The sequence below is a fragment of the Pleurodeles waltl genome, chromosome 7 (assembly GCF_031143425.1).
Source record: "Pleurodeles waltl isolate 20211129_DDA chromosome 7, aPleWal1.hap1.20221129, whole genome shotgun sequence".
In the NCBI taxonomy this organism is placed as follows: domain Eukaryota; kingdom Metazoa; phylum Chordata; class Amphibia; order Caudata; family Salamandridae; genus Pleurodeles; species Pleurodeles waltl.
The window spans coordinates 1,488,488,230-1,488,509,185 of record NC_090446.1 but is presented as its reverse complement, the minus strand read 5'-3'; the positions used below and the strand labels follow the sequence as shown (position 1 = coordinate 1,488,509,185).

At 45.4% G+C, this 20,956-nt stretch overlaps 1 protein-coding gene across 5 annotated transcripts in view; it reads left to right on the top strand.

Moving 5' to 3' along the window:
* Window positions 1–20,956, top strand: part of LOC138246553 (sialic acid-binding Ig-like lectin 7) — a 229,930-nt gene that overhangs the window by 53,015 nt on the left and 155,959 nt on the right. For all 5 annotated transcript variants that reach the window (XM_069201225.1, XM_069201227.1, XM_069201226.1 and 2 more), the window contains one exon: window positions 1,665–1,967. In XM_069201225.1, the coding sequence (XP_069057326.1) occupies window positions 1,665–1,967 (303 nt within the window). The remainder of the gene's footprint in view (window positions 1–1,664; window positions 1,968–20,956) is intronic.

The following is a 20,956-nucleotide window of genomic DNA, read 5'->3' as shown; positions in this document are numbered from 1 at the left end:
CAAACAACTGTTTCCTTGCAATTTCTGTCTATGAATGTAATGGGTTTTGTGTATTTGTCAGAACAAAAAAATCTTACACTTCTTGCACCATCAAAAACAAACATTGCACTAATACAGGAAAGTCATCTCCTGCAGGTAAACTAAAAAGGGATTTGGTGGGTGGGGGTGGTAAGTAGCTGCTGTAACGGTGTGGAACAGGCTAATCAAGTCAGTACCCCAAACCCTAGTGAAAATGTGCGGTGGCAATACTATTGCCTTATAGCCCACCGTTGTAGGGTATTCCAGGTAGAAACCTTTTTTTGAAAATAAAATTGAATTAAAACAATGATAATGTGCTCTATTTAAGCCCCTATCAAAAATTAATTAACTTTCCTAGCACAGATCTCCTGCCTTCTAACCGAATCTGGTAAGGCAAGGGTAGTCACAGACAAAGACTAGAAAATGACAGTTGACTCCATTTTGGATAGGAGTAAGCCTGAGACAAATGTAATGCAGTAATAAAGTGCTACTGGAAGACCATTCCCTGGTAGATTTCTAGTCGATCGAGCCCCCTAGTGACCAAGAACATACTTTTCTGTCTAATGTTCATAACACCTTCTCCTGAATTTCTTTCTTTCTGAAATACTGCTGCAGTTTCCACTCCACACTGCTATTCATCCAGGGGGCTTGTCAGACCTCAGTCCAATAGCCTTAGACAGTTAACTAGGCCGTGGCTCCTTTCCCCATCTTCCTGGAGGATGCAAACCTCCAACTACTGCCTCCCTCAAATGAAGCACATATTAAATTCCCAATACTACAATTGAACAGAGGCAACAAATCTCAGCATTGAAATAAACAGAGATCACCCCAAGGATATCCTTCTTGTTGTCCATGGTCGCGACTATGACCAAGGTTGGTTGATTCTGAAAACTGTTGTGAACTCTTACATGATAGTACTAGAGTAAAGTCCCTCTCTGACAATCATTGGATGCCTGGGTTTTTATATCTGATTGCAAGTTTATCATAGGGTGGGAAAAAATAGAGAGCTTGTGGACACAACAAGACTAAACAATTGTGGGTACAAATGTGTCATCTTGATTCATGTATTGATTATGTGCCTCTAAAACTAAAAACAATAAAAGCATGTTAGCTTACAAAGTCAGTGCACATTATATTATGTCAGCATAGACAGTAAGTGGACATGATGTCACCATTTTACATGTCTTGAAAACTTTACACTTTCTATGAAAGAGAATAAAGAGTTTTAAACTAGGCACAGAATGAAAAAAGAAAAGGCTGATTAGGCAAAACAAGCGAAACAGAAAAACTTCAACAGCATGTTCAAACAAGCTCTCCTTGGTCTCAAGTTTTTAATTTGCTCTTTCAGTAAGATTAGTAGGAAGTCTTAAATTTTCTGTCACACTATGGGTACACTACATATATGGAAATTGGGGAGATTGGAAAATAGTAGTACCAAACAATAACTGCACACAGAACAAATCCATACTCATCTTCCATATTAAATAGTAACACAATTGTACGCCAAATTACTTTATAATAAGCATGCTAATGATTTACAATATAAACATACTCTCAAATTATATTTATATTCATTATAATATTTGTTTTCAAAAGCAATTACTTTGAAACAAATTATTCTAAATCGATTAACCTCTGTCCATTAGACCTTCAAGACACACCAGATATGTTTGTCCAAGATCTGATCGAGGGTAAAGAGACAAAGGTGTTCTGCAGGGCACCTGGGAGATGCTCAGGCACGCCCCCCAACATCACCTGGAACATGGACTCAGAACTTGAATATGAACAAAGGAATTACATCGTTGATAATGCTGGGGGCTCCAAAACCCACATGTCCAGAATTATCTTCAATGCTACCAGGAAGCACAATAACAAATCTCTAAAGTGTACAGCAAATTTTTCTTCTGTGAACAGATCCACAACAAATATTACCTCATTGAATGTAGAATGTAAGTATGAATGTATCCAATTAAAACGAATAACATCTTCATATGTCAGTTTCATATTTGAATGCATTCTAGGGTGGCTGAATTTACATTTTATCCAATTAAGTTGTTTTAAAATATGCAGTAGGACACATGATAAATGCAGGCAAAGAAGTACTGAAACATAGAGTTGCATAAGGAGTGAAATGAAAATGAAAACAAGACCTATCTTTGACAGAAGCAATAAATAGCATCAACCTTTATTAAGAAGTGTTTGTAGAGTGACAAAATATAATTCAGAAAATTTGCCAAAAAAAGACATGGATGGTTGACTGTTATGTTTCATGAGGACTTATTCACAGACTGCATTTTGTAGTATGTTTAATAGTACTACTGTAGTACTACTCACATATGGAAAATAGAATTCTCAAACCCACTTGCGGAGACTTCCACCATTCCTGTCTTTTTCCCAAGTTCTCTACTCTCATTGCAGAGGTCAAGGTACATGTAAGTATGGCCCAGATGTACTAAGAATCCAGTTTTCCTAATTGTGAATCTTTGTGATTCGCAATTAGGAAATCCCAAACTGCCATGTACTTATGTATCTCAGACACATTTAACGATTCCCCGTAGTTCACAAATGGACCTGCATCATCAATATCCAGGAAGCAGGTCGCAATTTGCAGCCTATTATGAATAGCTACCATCACTGGGATGTAGGCCTGCTGCGGTCAGCAGACCAACATGTCCGTGATTACGTTTTCAGTAAAGCAATTTTTTTGTAATGCAGTAAAGTATTCTTTTTGTTTTTTTAGAGTTGGCAGCGGTCTGTGGGACCACTGTCTGCTCTTAAAAAATGTTTGAACACCCCACTCTAAAAAGGTAAGTGGTCCCTTAGGGACGCCTTCCAGTTTGCGAATGGCTTACCACCAACTTGATGTTGGTGGTAACTGCAAATGTTTTGCACCTGCATTCGCAGTCGCAAAACATTCCTACATACCAGTATGACTCGCTACTAGGAAGAGACACCCTTGGCAACCTTGGCATGCCCCTTTCTACTATTCTTCGGGAACCACGGACCGGGGTAGGTCTCCGCCTGGCCAGTATTGCTCCAACAAACGTTGTTTAGCGCTGGACTATTGGTCCGTGTAATCCTAGGATGCCCGCCTTCAATTTTAGGACGGGCTCGAGTTAGAATTATTTATTCCATATTTATGTAAGTGATTATTACACCTCCCTACTAATTGCTGGTTGAGAGACACTTGTATTAACTTTTTGATAAATATATGTGGCCCTTATTATTCAGGAGATACATATAGTCACATAAGGTCCTGATGAAGCATCACTGGATCCGTTTGGACCACCAGGATGCGAAACATGTTGACCCATGAGGTGGTAGTCTTTGGAGAATTGCCAGACTCCTCTCACTGATATGTTCTACATTACAAGAGTGATTGATCTTAACTTCTTTATTCACTCTTTTGATTCTAATTTTTAACCTTGGCCCTGACCGTTCATTGGGTCCAATAAAATCCACAGTCCCAGTGGCAGTTTTGAGAGTCAATTTTAACTACTTACCTGCTTTTGATCTCCGTTGATTCTTTAGTCACCTTTGGGGTCACGGCACCACCACATATTAAGATCTCCGGCAAAGAGCCCCCCCGTCAGGGGTGGTGCCCGTCAGACATTGCAGCGCCAGTCTGACGAGGAGCAGCGCCTATGATGAAGCATGACACCCTATGGGTGTGTGAGGCCCCTTGCTCCTAGAATTTAGGACCCCGGTCACTATTTATTTTCTGTTTTATATGATTGGAACAGTGTATCGCTGATTTTCAATGCCCCTTTCTACTACAGAATTGCTACCCATTTTGTCATTCGGTAATATATTACCAAATCACGTAATATGGTATTGTACATTAAAAAATGCTTTTTTCTGTTCACAAACAGCCAGAATCTGTGAATCGGACTGTTTGCAAACAGAAAAAAGATTTGTGCATCTGGCCCTATAAGTTTTAGTAGTACATGTGGTATTAGACTTGGCTGTCTCTGCAGGATCACCCCACGACCTGTTGTTTGCCACCCTCCTATCTTGCTGAATTCATTTTTCTTGGTCTTCAGACTCTGTTCACTTTACCACTGCTGACCAGTGCTAAGTGCGTGTACTCACTCCCCTAAACATGGTAATATTAGTTTACACCTGATTGATATATTTAATTACTTATAAGTCTGTTGTGGAGTGGTATACCATGTACCAAGTCCTGTTAATTAAATTCTGCTAGTGGGCCGGGCAGTACCAATTGTGCCACCCGCTTAAGTAGTCCCTAAAACGTTTCTCAGGCCTGCCATTGCAGCCTGAATGCAGTTTTATACTGCCACTTCAACTCAGCAATATAACCTTCTTGCTAGGCCTTAAGATCCCTGCCATTTCAAATAAGTTACCCCTAGGGTAGGCCCTAGGTAGTCCATAGGACAGGGTGCATTGTAATTAAAATGTTGGACAAGTACTTTAAAGTTTTACGTGTCCTGAAAAAACTCCTAATTCATTTTTTACTATTGCGAGGCCTTTCTGTCCCATTGGGTAGCAGTATTACATTTTATAAATACTAACTTTTGATTGGGAAAAGGTAAGCATTTTATGTCTGGAATCTATGAAATTGTGACTTAAAATCCTCTTTAATGGTGTTAGAAATGGGGTATTTGGTTGGCAGTCAGGTTACCCCCTGTCCAAGCAAGGACCCTTACTCTAGTCAGGGTAAGACACACACAATCCAAATTTCCTGTGCCCACATTCTGGTAGCTTGGCACTGAGCAGTCAGGCTTAATTTTAGAAGGCAGTGTGTAAAGTATTTGTGCAATAAATCATACAATAACGGAATATAGCACCACAAAAATACACCACACAGTATTTAGAAAAATATATAATATTTATCTGGATATTTGCTGGTGAAAACGAGCAAAGATGCAATAAGTAAATGTAGAGATATCACTAAAAAGTGATATAAAGGGGGTCATTCTGACCCCCGCGGGCGGCGGTAGCCGCCCGCCTGGCCGGAACCGCCAGAAGACCGTACCGCGGTCAAAAGACCGCGGCGGTCATTATGACTTTCCCGCTGGGTGGGCGGGCGACCGCGAAAAGGCCACCCGCCCGCCCAGCGGGAAAGCCCCAGCAACGATGAAGCCGGCTCCGAATGGAGCCGTCGGAGTTGCTTTTGTGCGACGGGTGCAGTGGCACCCGTCGCGATTTTCAGTGTCTGCTAGGCAGACACTGAAAATCAATGTGGGGCCCTGTTAGGGGGCCCCTGCAGTGCCCATGCCATTGGCATGGGCAATGCAGGGGCCCCCAGGGGCCCCACGACACCCGTTCCCGCCAGCCTGGTTCTGGCGGTGAAAACCGCCAGAACCAGGCTGGCGGGAAGGGGGTCGGAATCCTCATGGAGGCGCTGCTTGCAGCGCTGCTGTGGAGGATTCAGAGGGGCAGGGGAAAACCGGCGGGAAACCGCCGGTTTCTCTTTTCTGACCGAGGCTTTACCACCGCGGTCAGAATTGCCCTTGATGCACCGCCAGCCTGTTGGCGGTGCATCCTCCGACCCCGGCCCTGGCGGTCCATGACCGCCAGGGTCGGAATGAGGCCCAAAGTGTCTTAAGTCTTTTAAAAGCACACAAACTCTCTTTCAAGCACAAAGTACCTGGTTTGCGTGAAAAATCTCCGCAATGGCCCGCAGAGGAGGAGATGCGGGGAAACAAAGGGGGTTTGCGTCGATTTCTCGGGCCACACACAGTGATGCGTTGTTTAGTTTCCACGCAGGGACGGCTGTGCATCGATTTCCGGTGCTCAGTCGTGGATACTCTTCGGGTTGCGGGGTTTTTAGACGCCCCAGGGTCTGTGCATGGAATCCTGGGCTTGTGGAGTGGAGTCACAAGCACTGCGTCATTCCGGTGGGCGTTGTGTGGAAATGTCTTCCGCACGGCAGGCGCTGCGTCGATTTCCCCTCTGGAAGTTGGCCCGCGTTGTCCCAGGTCGGCTGTGCGTCGATCCGGTGGGCTGTGCAGGTGCCGCGTCAATCTTCTCCTTGCGAAGTTGGGCTGCGTTATTCCAGTTCGGCGTGCAGTGAATTTCTCACCACGGGGCAGGCTGTGCATCGTTTTTAGCAAGCTGTGCGTCAAATTTGTGCCGCACAAGGAGTCCAGTTGCAAGAGAGAAGTCTTTGTGGTCCTGAGACTTCAGGGAACAGAAGGCAAGCTCTATCCAAGCCCTTGGAGAGCACTTCTTCCCCACAGCCAGGGAGCAGCAAGGCAGCAGGACAACAGCAAGGCAGCAGTCCTTCACAGAAAGCAGTCAGGTGAGTCCTTTGGGCAGCCAGGCAGTTCTTCTTGGCAGGATGCCAGTTCTGGTTACAAGTTTCTTCTCCAGGAAGTGTCTGAGTTGAAAGGGGCAGAGGCCCTGTTTATATACCCACATGTGCCTTTGAAGTGGGGGAGACTTCAAAGAGTGGCTTAGAAGCGCACCAGGCCCCCTTTCAGTTCAATCCTGTCTGCCAGGGTCCCAGTAGGGGTTGTGGCAGTCCTTTGTGTGAGAGCAGGCACTCTACCCTCCCAGCCCAGGAAGACCCATTCAAAATCAGATGTATGCAAGTGAGGCTGAGTATCCTGTGTTTGGGGTGTGTCTGAGTGAATGCATAAGGAGCTGTCAACTAAACCCAGTCAGATGTGGATTGTAAGGCACAGAAAGATTTAAGTGCAGAGAAATGCTCACTTTCTAAAAGTGACATTTCTAAAATAGTAATATTAAATCCAACTTCACCAGTCAGCAGGGTTTTATATCACCATTCTGGCCATACTAAATATGACCTTCCTACTCCTTTCAGACAAGCAGCTACCACTCAAACAATATATGAGGACAGCCCCAATGTTAGTCTATGAAGGGAGCAGGCCTCACAGCAGTGTAAAAACGAATTTGGGAGTTTTACACTACCGGACATGTAAATTACGTAGGTACATGTCCTGCCTTTTGCCTACACAGCACCCTGCCCTATGGGCTATCTAGGGCATACATTAGGGGTGTATTATATGTAGAAAAAGGGGAGTTTTAGGCTTGGCAAGTACTTTTAAATGCCAAGTCGAATTGGCAGTGAAACTGCATACACAGGCCTTGCAATGGCAGGCCTGAGACAAGGTTAAGGGGCTACTTAAGTGGGTGGCACAACCAGTGCTGCAGGCCCACTAGTAGCATTTAATTTACAGGCCCTGGGCACACATAGTGCACACTAATAGGGACATATAAGTAAATTAAATAGTCCAATTGGGTATGATCCAATGTTACCATGTTTAAAGGGAGAGAGCATATGCACTTTAGCACTGGTTATCAGTGGTAAAGTGCGCAGAGTCTAAAAACCAGCAAAAATGAGGTCAGAAAAAGAGAAGAAGGAAGGCAAAAAGTCTGGGGATAACCCTGGAGAAGGGCCATTTCCAACAAATGGTAAAGCCAGATTTTAAATCACAGTTTTGAAAATGGCAGTTTTAGATAGTTGGCATTTTCCTGCCCTAGCTAGTTGGTGTCTGCAGCCTGTCATAGGTCACATGATTGTGTGTAGCTGGCAGTTGGACTTTGCTAATTCTATCTAGGCAGTCACACAATAGATGGATAAGGTGTGCCTGAATGGGCCATCAGCTAGCAGAAGGTGTGGGGTGGAGCTGGGCACAGCCTCACTTGCAACTGAATTGGCTGTGCTTTTTCTTCACTAAAATGACTTGTCATCACTGCATTGTCCCTGCAGCCCCCTTGGAGCCTTGGCAGGGAGAGTTGGAAACATCAAGCACTTCAAAGGGACTTTTTCTAGATACTTCTGCTTCGAAGAAGGCACCAGGTTTAAGGAAGGAACACTCAGACCCATTCTCCAGTTCCCTTTTTGGACATGCAGAAAGATGCAAGGAGCAAGTTATTTTGGAATGCCTTACCCCTAACTCTTAAGCTAAATGATAACTTACTCAGCTTTGGGAAACAACTCAAGACCTATCTGTTTGCTTAAGGTCATTGTATTGAGCCTGGTAATCCTCTCAGCAGTGGGAAGTCCTGTTTTTTAGCTGTGCACTTGATCAATTCCTTTGCATTGAATTGAATGGAATGTGAAGATCTGCTCAACTGCTATGAATCAGCCACTGTCATTGGTTCCTATTTATTATGAGATACTAGAATGACTGTGGTTTCAGTGGGTATAGATTGCTGGAAAGAGGCTATATTTTGGAAGTGCTGAAATGTTATTTAAGATGCTAGAATGGGTGCTGATTTGAAAGTGGTTTGGCTGGTTGGTGTGAATGGGGATGAATAAGTAGTGTGGGAGGTTTTGTGTGGCTAAAGTAATATTGTAGTGAAGAACTGAGTAGTGGGTAAATCAGGTAGCGGTTGAAGATTTGAAGTGAGAGGGTGTATGCAAGTGTCTGCGGATGTAATGAAAATAAAGTGTGTTGGAAAATGGGTTATTGGTAGGGCAGGTAGGTGCCTACACCTAGCAACAAGCCACTAACCTCCACATAGGTACAGTTAGGTCTCAGTAAATTAATCCCAGCTCAACCCTTGGTAGCTTGGCAACGAGCGTCAAAGGCTTAACTTAGGAGACAAAGTGTAAAGCATTCAAATATCACAAAACAGTAATTAAATAAAACACAGGAAACAGTTTAAAAATCCAAAACCAATTTATAAAATAGTTTATATTTTTATCTTTAAAATGACACAAAAACGATTCAAATCGGTTCAGGGGAACCGGAGATATGAATTTTTAAAGATTTATTACTTTTCTAGCGCTTAGAAACAAAAAGCGCCAATCGGGTCATCTGGTTGCACCTCGACCGGGGCAAAGTCAAACTTTCAGGCCGACCGCGATGGAGCCCTGCTCGGCTACAGGTCGCGGGAGGCCTCGGTTAAAAAGTTACCTTCTGACTTAGTCTTTATTTTGAAGTTTTTCTTCACCGGGACGAACCTGCCAGTTGAATCCGACCTCCTGGAGCCCTTGTCCGGATACGCGATGTGGGTTTCCTCGGTGGAGACTTTTACCTTCGGACTTAGTCGTTTTTTCGAGATGAAAATCCTTCGACCGGGGTAAACCTGGATCTTGATCCGACGTCCATGGAGCCCTTCTCGGATACGATGGCTGGGAGGTCCCGGTCAACTTTTTACGTTCGGACTTAGTCTCTTTTTTGGATGTTTTTCTTTACCGGGACGAACCACGAAGTCAGGCCGGGTCGCGGTTGAGGCAAGCCGGCTAGAATTTCCGCGGCGGGTCGGTCCCTCTCTGGAGCTTTTTTCCAAAAATTCTCAAATCTTTTCCAAACTTCTGGGGCTTCACCCAGATGTTCTTTTAAGGTTCTTTTGGGGTCCACAGCTCACCCCAAGGGTCCAGAAGTTCTGTGATGGTCCTTGGGGGGTGCGGACTTCAACTCCCAGAATGCACCTGGCGCAAACTCCTTTTTGGCCACTGGACAGTGGTCAGCTGGTCGCTTTCTTCAGGAGTTGGTGCAGGGGACTCTGGTTTAGCAATTTTTCACCTGTAGCAAACAGGGAGTCCCTCCTTGAACCAGTTGAAGCCAGGCAAAGTCCTTCTTGTGGTGAAGCCCAAGTGTGCAGCTGGTGCAGTCCTTCTGAGTGCAGGGTCCAGGTGCAGGCCAGGGGTCCAGCAGGGCAGTCCTTCTTCTTCTTTAGTTCCTTTCTTGTTGAATTCTGGAGGGGATCTGAGGTGTGGGTGCAGGTCTGCCAGTTTTATCCTTGCTCCTGGGTGAAAAGCAGGGGGGCCCTGGTTCTCCAATCAGGGACAGGGTCGTCCCCCTGTGATGACCACTTCCTGGGAAGTGTGGCAAAAATCCATCCCAGAAGGCAACAGTCTCTAAAAATCCAACATGGATGAATCTGATTTTTGGAGGTTACATCTGGCTGAGCCCACCCACTGGTGTGGCTAAAAATCATAAACACACCCCTCTCCTGCCCTCTCCTAATCTAATCAAGGGGGCACCTAGCTGTCTGGGGTTGCAGGATGTGGGGGTGTTGCTGGGTGCTGCAAATGTCCTTCTCTGCCTTTGAAGACTAGTTTGGCAGCCCTCCCCCTTCCTGCCTCACCATCTGCTGAGGGGAGATTCTCTCCCCCAAGCACATTCCTTTGTGTGAAGTCTGGCCACTTCACACCTCATCAAGGCAGCCTGGCAGAAGCTGCTGCAGGCTGGCCAATCAGAGCACAGCAGCAAAAACAATGCAGAGCTGAAATTGGCAACTTTTTAGGTAAAGTCTAAACTTTTTACCTGGACAAGTTATATTAAATCCAACAACTGGAAGTTGTGGGATTTATTACAACAATCAATTTGATACCAAATTCTTGGTATGTAACATTTAAGGAGACTTTAAAATTTAAAATAATGTCTGCCCATTCTAGCCTATGAAGGCCATTTACTTCCATGAGGGAAAAACGAATTTGGCTGTTTTTACCTCACCAGGGCTTATAAATCTATTTTTATAAAGTCCCTGCTTATAGTTACATGGCACCCAGCCCTAGGGGCACATAGGGCACACCTTAGGGGTGACTTATATGTAAAAATAAGGTAGTTTAAGACTTTGGAAGTACCTTTAATTCCAAAGTCGAATTTGCATATAACTTTAATTTAAAAGCAGCCAGCAAGGCAGGCTTGCTTTTAAAATGACACTGGGCACCTCAGCAATGCACCTAGGTGTGCACCACCTATGCTGTGGTCCCTAAACCTACATGCCCTACCATATACTAGGGACTTATTAGGATACCATATACTAGGTTAACTTAGCCAATTATAATTAGCCTAATTTGCATATCCATTTTACACAGAGCACAGGCCCTGGGACTGGTTAGCAGTACCCAGGGCACCTTTAAAGTCAGGAAAACACCAGCAAAAAGTGGAAAATGGGGGCAAAAAGTTATGGGGCCTCTGCAATCAGCCCTGTTTTCTCACACAACCCCCCCCAGCCCACACGCCCAGGAGACTCAGCCCAACCCTGGGAGAGTCTTCCTGGCTTGTTAGGCGAGGAAGACTGTGAAGAAAACTGGCTGTCCCTTTGCAGGGCCTACTCTGCCTTACATCCCCCTGTCAGGGTCACTCCCTCTGGGTAGTGAAGCCATCCCAACAGTAAAAGGACCCAACTCAAACTGAAACTTCCCTCTAGGGGGGTCTTCTTCCTTTCTCTCTGCCAACTTGGGTAGTGAGGTGCCCACCTCCCCTACTCCAAACGTTGCTAGGGCAACACCTAGCTTACCCAAAGAGGTCACCCAACACTTGAGCAACCCCACCATGACCAATAGGGTCAGGGGGCCTACTTTGCTATTGGCCCTGGGGTCTGCCTCCCAGGCCAAGTACAGTGCTGCCAGAAAGGCTAGCACCCAGCAGAGGCTACTGACAGCATCAGTACCCAGAACCACACCCTAAGCTCTCCACTGACAGGTGGCTGAGCTGCTTTAGGGGCATCTTTGGGGTCCTGGCACCCCTCTTGCTGTCTAGAATGGGGGGCTACCACCTCCTGTGGCAGACACCCTCCTTCCACTCTCCCTTCTGTCAGTGCAGGGGCAACACCTTGCATCTGGACAGCTGCCTGACTACTCAGGACTTCCTTGGGGTCAGGTGAGGCCTCACCAGTGCCAACTCTGGGCTCCCCCCCTACTGGGGCAGAAGGCCTTTGGCTCCCTGGAACTCTCTTTAAGAGTGGCCTACCCTTCCTTTTCTTCTTTCCTTTTCTTGGGGACCCCTGTCTCCTAACTGTAGGGACTGACTCCCCAGGACTTTGGGTTGGGGGGGCACCCTGGGCGACCACCCCATCTGTGACCAGACTCACCTCTGGGAGGTCATTGCCCAGGATACAATCTAGGGGAAGGTCAGCACTGACTACCACCTTAATCCAGTCATGGATACCCTCCCTATCTAGGGGCACTATGGCTACAGGTTTGGAGGTGACCTCCCCTGTGGCTATCCTGACTTTCTTTGTCTTTCCTGGGACATACATGTCTGGGGTCACTAACCGGTCACTCACTATAGTGTGACTGGCACCAGTGTCTCTCAGGCCAGTGGTAGGGATCCCATTCACTTGAATGTGGTGGAAGTGCCTACTCCCACCCTCAGGGATCACCAGCTTACCATCTGGTCCTGTCTCCCAGCTGAATGCTAGGAGGACTTCATCATCTGAGGAATCCTCCTCTATGGCTACACTGGACAGCCCAGTGCTAACCACCTTCTTTGGACAGGCTGCATCTCCTCTGAAGTGACCTGTCTGCTGACAGTCAAAGCAAGCCCTACTGTCCAAGAGTTTTTTTAACCCTGGGTCTCCCTGTCTCTGCTTGTCAGAGTGGGAGTGGGATTTACTCTCCTCCTTCTTAGGGTTCTGGGGTACAGAGGGAGTCTCTGTGGTGGGCTTACCACCTCCCTCCTTAGGTTTTTGGGGACCTGTCCCCCCCTTCTTGGAGTCTCCCCCCTGGGACTTGACAACCACCCTGGTTCTCAACCACTCATCACCTGCCTCCCCTAGCTCTCTAGGGTTGGTCTGCTTAGAGTCCACTAGATGCTGGCGTAACCTTTCTTGGATACAATTGGTCAAGATGTGCTCTCTCATGATCAGATTGTATAACCCCTCATAAGTATCTACTTTGTTACCAATAATCCAGCCCTCTAGTGCCTTTAGTGAAATGTCCACAAAGTCAACCCAAGACTGGGTACTGACCTTCTGGGTGTCCCTGACCTTCATTCTATATTGCTCTGGGGTCAGACCAAACTTCTTGGCTAAGCACCTCTTCATACTAGGGTATGAATCTGCCTCCTCCCCCCTTAAGGTCAGAAGCCTATCCCTCCCTGAGTTGGGGACCAACTCCCACAAAAGGGAACCCCAGTATTGAGGCCTAACCCTTCTCATTTGGAGTGCCCTCTCAAAGGCCCCCAGCCACTTATCTATGTCATCCCCCTCTACATAAGCAGGAACCACCCCCTTGGGTAATCTGGGGCAAACTCCCCCACCCATGGACACCTCAGCTTCTTTATCGCTGCTTCCATCTCTTTTCTCTTTGTATGCCCACTTTTTCTTTTCTAGGGCCAGCTTCTCTGCTTCCAAAGCTATGTATGCTAGCTGGGCCTCCAGCTCTCTTTCTCTGATGGATGGGTTCTCTCCTCCTGAAAGGACCCCCTTCCCACCACTAGCTTTGGATCTGCCCCTAGTGACTGTATTTACTGAGGACCGTTCTTCCTCGTCCTCACTTAGGGTCAGATGCCTTCCCTCCCCTGAGTGGTTAGAGCTTGCATTCTCCCTTCTTTCTCCCTCTTCTGGAGCTTCTTCTGACTCTACCTCTTGGGCCTCAGCCCATGCAGTCAGGGATGTGATCAGGATTTGCTTCCTGAGATCAGTGGTTGCAGGCAACCCTCTTTCAATACACAACCCCCTAAGCTGGACTACTGTCAGTGTGGGTAGGCTAGCCAGATCAAGCTCCATGGTTCCCTAGTTTTGTGTCAACAAAAACTTTTTGCACAAATTGGAAACAAGAATTTAGAAAAATTACAAAAATTCAATAATTGAAATTATTCAAAATTAAAAATTAAAAACAATTTTTGCACTAGGACAATTTAAAGGATTTTTAATTTGTTTTACCTAAAACTGTAACGCGATATTGAACACAAGTACAGGATCCCGTCGCTGCTTCCAATTATGTTGGAAAATGGGTTATTGGTAGGGCAGGTAGGTGCCTACACCTAGCAACAAGCCACTAACCTCCACATAGGTACAGTTAGGTCTCAGTAAATTAATCCCAGCTCAACCCTTGGTAGCTTGGCAACGAGCGTCAAGGCTTAATTTAGGAGACAAAGTGTAAAGCATTCAAATATCACAAAACAGTAATTAAATAAAACACAGGAAACAGTTTAAAAATCCAAAACCAATTTATAAAAATAGTTTATATTTTTATCTTTAAAATGACACAAAAACGATTAAAATCGGTTCAGGGGAACCGGAGATATGATTTTTTAAAGAATTATTACTTTTCTAGCGCTTAGAAACAAAAAGCGCCAATCGGGTCATCTGGTTGCACCTCGACCGGGGCAAAGTCAAACTTTCAGGCTGACCGCGATGGAGCCCTGCTCGGCTACAGGTCGCGGGAGGCCTCGGTTAAAAAGTTACCTTCTGACTTAGTCTTTATTTTGAAGTTTTTCTTCACCGGGACGAACCTGCCAGTTGAATCCGACCTCCTGGAGCCCTTGTCCGGATACGCGATGTGGGTTTCCTCGGTGGAGACTTTTACCTTCGGACTTAGTCGTTTTTTCGAGATGAAAATCCTTCGACCGGGGTAAACCTGGATCTTGATCCGACGTCCATGGAGCCCTTCTCGGATACGATGGCTGGGAGGTCCCGGTCAACTTTTTACGTTCGGACTTAGTCTCTTTTTTGGATGTTTTTCTTTACCGGGACGAACCACGAAGTCAGGCCGGGTCGCGGTTGAGGCAAGCCGGCTAGAATTTCCGTGGCGGGTCGGTCCCTCTCTGGAGCTTTTTTCCAAAAATTCTCAAATCTTTTCCAAACTTCTGGGGCTTCACCCAGATGTTCTTTTAAGGTTCTTTTGGGGTCCACAGCTCACCCCAAGGGTCCAGAAGTTCTGTGATGGTCCTTGGGGGGTGCGGACTTCAACTCCCAGAATGCACCTGGCGCAAACTCCTTTTTGGCCACTGGACAGTGGTCAGCTGGTCGCTTTCTTCAGGAGTTGGTGCAGGGGACTCTGGTTTAGCAATTTTTCACCTGTAGCAAACAGGGAGTCCCACCCTTGAACCAGTTGAAGCCAGGCAAAGTCCTTCTTGTGGTGAAGCCCAAGTGTGCAGCTGGTGCAGTCCTTCTGAGTGCAGGGTCCAGGTGCAGGCCAGGGGTCCAGCAGGGCAGTCCTTCTTCTTCTTTAGTTCCTTTCTTGTTGAATTCTGGAGGGGATCTGAGGTGTGGGTGCAGGTCTGCCAGTTTTATCCTTGCTCCTGGGTGAAAAGCAGGGGGGCCCTGGTTCTCCAATCAGGGACAGGGTCGTCCACCTGTGATGACCACTTCCTGGGAAGTGTGGCAAAAATCCATCCCAGAAGGCAACAGTCTCTAAAAATCCAACATGGATGAATCTGATTTTTGGAGGTTACATCTGGCTGAGCCCACCCACTGGTGTGGCTAAAAATCATAAACACACCCCTCTCCTGCCCTCTCCTAATCTAATCAAGGGGGCACCTAGCTGTCTGGGGTTGCAGGATGTGGGGGTGTTGCTGGGTGCTGCAAATGTCCTTCTCTGCCTTTGAAGACTAGTTTGGCAGCCCTCCCCCTTCCTGCCTCACCATCTGCTGAGGGGAGATTCTCTCCCCAAAGCACATTCCTTTGTGTGAAGTCTGGCCACTTCACACCTCATCAAGGCAGCCTGGCAGAAGCTGCTGCAGGCTGGCCAATCAGAGCACAGCAGCAAAAACAATGCAGAGCTGAAATTGGCAACTTTTTAGGTAAAGTCTAAACTTTTTACCTGGACAAGTTATATTAAATCCAACAACTGGAAGTTGTGGGATTTATTACAACAATCAATTTGATACCACATTCTTGGTATGTAACATTTAAGGAGACTTTAAAATTTAAAATAAAGTCTGCCCATTCTAGCCTATGAAGGCCATTTACTTCAATGAGGGAAAAACGAATTTGGCTGTTTTTACCTCACCAGGGCTTATAAATCTATTTTTATAAAGTCCCTGCTTATAGTTACATGGCACCCAGCCCTAGGGGCACATAGGGCACACCTTAGGGGTGACTTATATGTAAAAATAAGGTAGTTTAAGACTTTGGAAGTACCTTTAATTCCAAAGTCGAATTTGCATATAACTTTAATTTAAAAGCAGCCAGCAAGGCAGGCTTGCTTTTAAAATGACACTGGGCACTTCAGCAATGCACCTAGGTGTGCACCACCTATGCTGTGGTCCCTAAACCTACATGCCCTACCATATACTAGGGACTTATAGGTAGGTTAACTTAGCCAATTATAATTAGCCTAATTTGCATATCCATTTTACACAGAGCACAGGCCCTGGGACTGGTTAGCAGTACCCAGGGCACCTTTAAAGTCAGGAAAACACCAGCAAAAAGTGGAAAATGGGGGCAAAAAGTTATGGGGCCTCTGCAATCAGCCCTGTTTTCTCACAAAGTGTGCCAAGGGTGTGTAGTGTGATGGGATATGTGGTGCATTGTGGTACATGAGGAAGGTGAATATGGGAGGGATGCAAGATAGATTTGACACAAAGGAGATATTAAAATGGGTGGCAAAAGTGTTGTACAGAGGTACAGTGTGAGGTGAGGGGAGTCCGGTAGTTAGCAGGCATTGTGTGAGATACGTAAGGTTGAGGGTGATACAAACAGACCTTTTTGAAGGACATTGAAGGACAGGTAAGGAGCAGGTATAATGGGGAGGCATGGATGTGATGTGTAGGTGAGCAGGGTGTTAGCAGGTTAGGTGTGGGTGAGATAAATTACAGAGATTGAGTGACATGGTGAACAAGTGGTTGTGAGATAAGGAAGTAGACTAGTGATAGACATGATGTTTAGGGCCTTCTTTAGGGTTTGATCAATGAAATGCTGTTGGGCTGGCAGAGGACATTATCTCCACCATCCCAAAGGCTCTTTGTTGCCAAATTTAGAGATCTTCATCGCCTACTGGACATCCCAGTATATTGCATATCTGTGCATTGAAAGGAACCACATCACAGTGGTTCCTTTCAATAAACTGAAAGTTTAGTGGATGGGTGCCATCAGTTTTGATGACCATTCACCAAACTTTTTAAGTGTTTTATTTTTCAGAACCAAACTTCCAAACCAGGAATTTGATTCTGAAAAGCAGAAAACTAACGGTCCTCTTTTCAGGGTTTTGGGGGCATTATAGTTTTTTTCCTGTCCTTCACCACCAGGTGCCCTGGTTGAAGCTCCACTTCTGTAAAGGACAAATGATCTTAACTCCAGGGTTTGGCAAAGGCAAAGCAAATGTACTTGCACAGCAATTCCATATTAAACAGGCATTTGCAATGTAACGGGTCTCGCATTACACAGAGTTAGAGCTATTAGCATTGTAAACTCCTAACCGTACTTTTCTTGCCCAGTAAATGAAGTAGTCCAGAAACCATATGGAAAACAAGAGCCTCGTGTTTCCAGTAGTTTACTGGTGCTCTCGAGGAGGGATAGACACCGGAAAAGGCATGAGTATGCATTCCTTTCACAAATGAAAAGAAACAGATTTTAAAAGTCAAGCCCACAAACCAATGAAAGTGACTAACGTAACATGGGCGTTGTTAAAATCGCCCTAAATAGACAGCACTTTGTGCTCGCCCCTAAAAACGAACTGAAATCCTTTGTGGAGGTGAATACATCTTTCATCTATTGGAGCACAATCTGAAGTGGATTCTTGCTTGTCCCCTCCTGGTGAGGGCAGAGTGCATGGTTCTCCCTTTGAGTTGCTACAAGTATGTAAATGTGCAAATAACCTGGAAGCAATGCCCACTTGGCTCTAACCCGTCCACCTTAGTGGTACGCAAAGGTCTTTCTTCCTTTTGCCAGGATGATGGGTAGCTGAGCAAATGGCCCCCCAGGGCATTTCCCATTGATTTTGGTGGCATGGCCTTGATGCCGAGGAATATGAGGATATTCACACAAAACAAAGATGAACTTACATCATAGAGTTAAGAGGAAGGACCCTGGTTTAGTGGGGATTTATGTCTTTGTAGTCTCGCTGGCCTCTCTTTAGGAGTATTCTGGAGAAAGAAACACAAGTAATAATCACATTGTCAAATGCACACAAGGTCACTGGAGACATTTCCCTGCGGTCCATTATGCAGCTGTAGTGTAGAATACACACTGTACATTTACCCAATGAGGTAGCACTTACTAACTAACCAAAGGAAAGTAGTTCAGTTGGGTAGACATTTGTGCAAAACTGTGGACTGTTGTTTGATAGCTGGGCAGGTGCATTTCCTTTGTGGCTGAGTCACCCACACAGCTACTGACACCCACAAAGACACTAAAAAACCCACTCACAGAATAGTTGACATCACTGATTACATAATCCTCGGAGGCCCTCACACACCGACTTGCACCCAATTCAACCTCTCATAACCCATTTACAGACCCATACAAGTACTCACACAACCACTCGCTAATCCATAGAGCCACTCACCCACCAACTCACTCACCTATACAGCTACTCATACTACCAGTCACTTTCCCAGTCAGCCACTCACAGAGCCACACACTCACTCAAACAACTACTTACACATCCACTTACTCACACACCCGCACTCTCACCTATACTCCCTCCCAACACAGCCACTCATTAACTCATATAAGCACTCATGCATTCATTTACACACCCACACAACCAATTACATTCCCATTCACACATCCGTACAAGCACTCACACATCCGCTCACTCACCCATACATTCATTTAGGCAGACACTTATCAAACAATGCAGCTACTCACACAGCAACTCACATAATCAAACCTCTACTCAAACAGCCAATCACTCACCCATTCACCCACTCACTCACCCTCACAGTCACTCACACACCCACTCACGCACCCATATAGCCACTCACACAGCCACTCACTCTTCCATACAGCCATTGACACCAATATGGTCAGTCACACAGCCACACACTCACCCTCACAGCTACACAAATACCTACTATACACACCCACTCACATACCAATACAGTCACACAGACACCCACTCATACACAGCCACACAGCCACTCACATAATATATTTTGAAATAGTGTCATTCATTAGTAGTGCAGAGAGTATACAGTTTTATTTTTATAATACCTTGGTATATATTCTTAACGCTAATAAATCACTCACGTTCACTGGATGATGTCATCAGTTATGTTATTTGAGATGTCATCAGTGATGCACTGACCATGTCATGACTGATGTAATATTTGAGGTCATAAGCAGTGCGTTGCAGGGGCGTAGGCTATGGTTAGTTCAGGTTTGCCTTTTGTCCCTCTAACTGTTGTCTTTTTCAGTGATCAATTTTATATATATATATATATGTAGAGAGAGAGAGAGAGAGAGAGAGAGACAGAGAGATCAATAGATAGATAGATAGATAGATAGATAGATAGATAGATAGATAGATAGATAGATAGATAGATAGATAGATAGATATCGCAAGCAGGGAACTCTGGGTGGTCCCCAGGTTTTAGGTAGAGAGCAGCTCCTTTATATGGAGCACCTTATAACATCACCAACATCCTGAATCTGCCTAATTCAAATGTCTGTTTTTCTTGCAGTGTTTTTAGGTATAGGATGAGTCCACTGCCATCCAAGATGACCTTGAAAGTGACAGAGTCTTTATCTAATTCCACAGCAAAGTTTTTAAGAATAGGATTAGCTAGTTCCATACAAGCTGAGCTGAACTGGTAAAATGCCGTCCAAGCCAACCTGGAATGAATAGAAAATAACCACTGATATGTGCGTTTTTCTCTTATTAGAGCCCATCAGAAAAGCATAGCATTGCCGTCGACATGCACAGTATTGATGATATTTCAGATGTTGTTTGATGTTATCAGTGATGTCATAGAACATGTCATGAGTGATATAATATTTTAGGAAGCAATGCATGTTCAGGAAGTTCAGGTTCTTTTTAGTTGAAAATTTTACTTTTTAACTGACATTTTCACATTACTATAAGGTCACCTTTGGTTTTTCAGTACATTTCTAAGGTTTTTTCTATAATGCAAAGTAAGGTATTATAACCAGACCTAACTAAAATGTCACTTTACGCTTTTTTTCAGTGAATTCTTTTTTTTAAAATAAAGTAATAATTTGTTCCCAGCATGCCGTCTGCCCTGGTGGTTGGGTCCCTGGGGCCAGAAGTAAAACAGGAGGCGGGCCCTGCCCTCCTCCCCCTTCACACATGCAGCTAGATACTGGGGAATGGGGGGAACAGCCCCTGGAGGGGGAATATGTGCCTTTCTCCACAATAAAATGGCACCAGGCCCTGGGGGTTGATGTCCCCAGGGACAATATCAGCCTGGAGAAGGGAACCACGCATGCCCCCCTCCCTCAAAATATAAACACATCTTTCTTCTGGGACCTGGCCCTTCCGGGGGGCTTTAAATATGGTGCAGGAGACAGTGCAAATACTCCATAATTTTGCAGCAACAAGTGTCCCCTTGGCACGGCCACTGCACCCTGTGCCATGCAGGGGGCCCCAAGTTAGGGCCCCTGATGGCACTTAAAAAAAAACATACTTACCAATACTTACCCTACTTACCTGGGATGGGGTCCCCCATCCTCTGGTGTCCCTCTGGTGTAGGTGGGGGTGTTCCTGAGGCTTGAGAAGGCCATCTGTAGACCCATTCCTTGGTGTTTAACCATGAAATGGGTCCACACGTCCCCTACCGCCTGGTCTGACCCAGGCATTAAATTATGGTGCAAAGCAAGCTTTGCACCATTATTTAGCCGCTCCTCCCACCTGTGTGTCATTTTAGCATGGGGGGTAAATATGGGGCAATGGGGATAGCACCATTTTTTAGGTGGGAATGCCTACCTTGAATTGCATTGACGCAAGGTAGGTGCGCGCATCCAAGAAAATGGTGCAAACTCCTATATTTTGACGTTAGACATGTCTAAAGTCAAAATATAAATATGGAGTGAGGTATGCGCAGGATTTGCATAGACAAATTGCTGCAAATTCAGTGCAAACAGGGTATAAATATCCCCTTAGAACCGAGCAAAATGAAGACAGTAAAACACACTAAACCTGTGGAAAAAACATAGCCATTAGCCAACCACATACTGACTTCTCATCCACATGTACCGTGGTATACCGCAAACCTGCTGTGGTATACCAAGCCATAAAATATTACAAAGTTTCTAAAAATTGTATTGTATTGTAAGGTATTTGTAAAGCGCGTTCCAGCCGTAGCTGAGGAGAACTGGAGAGAAATAAAGAAACAAAACAGAAAGGGAACCGTTGTCATGA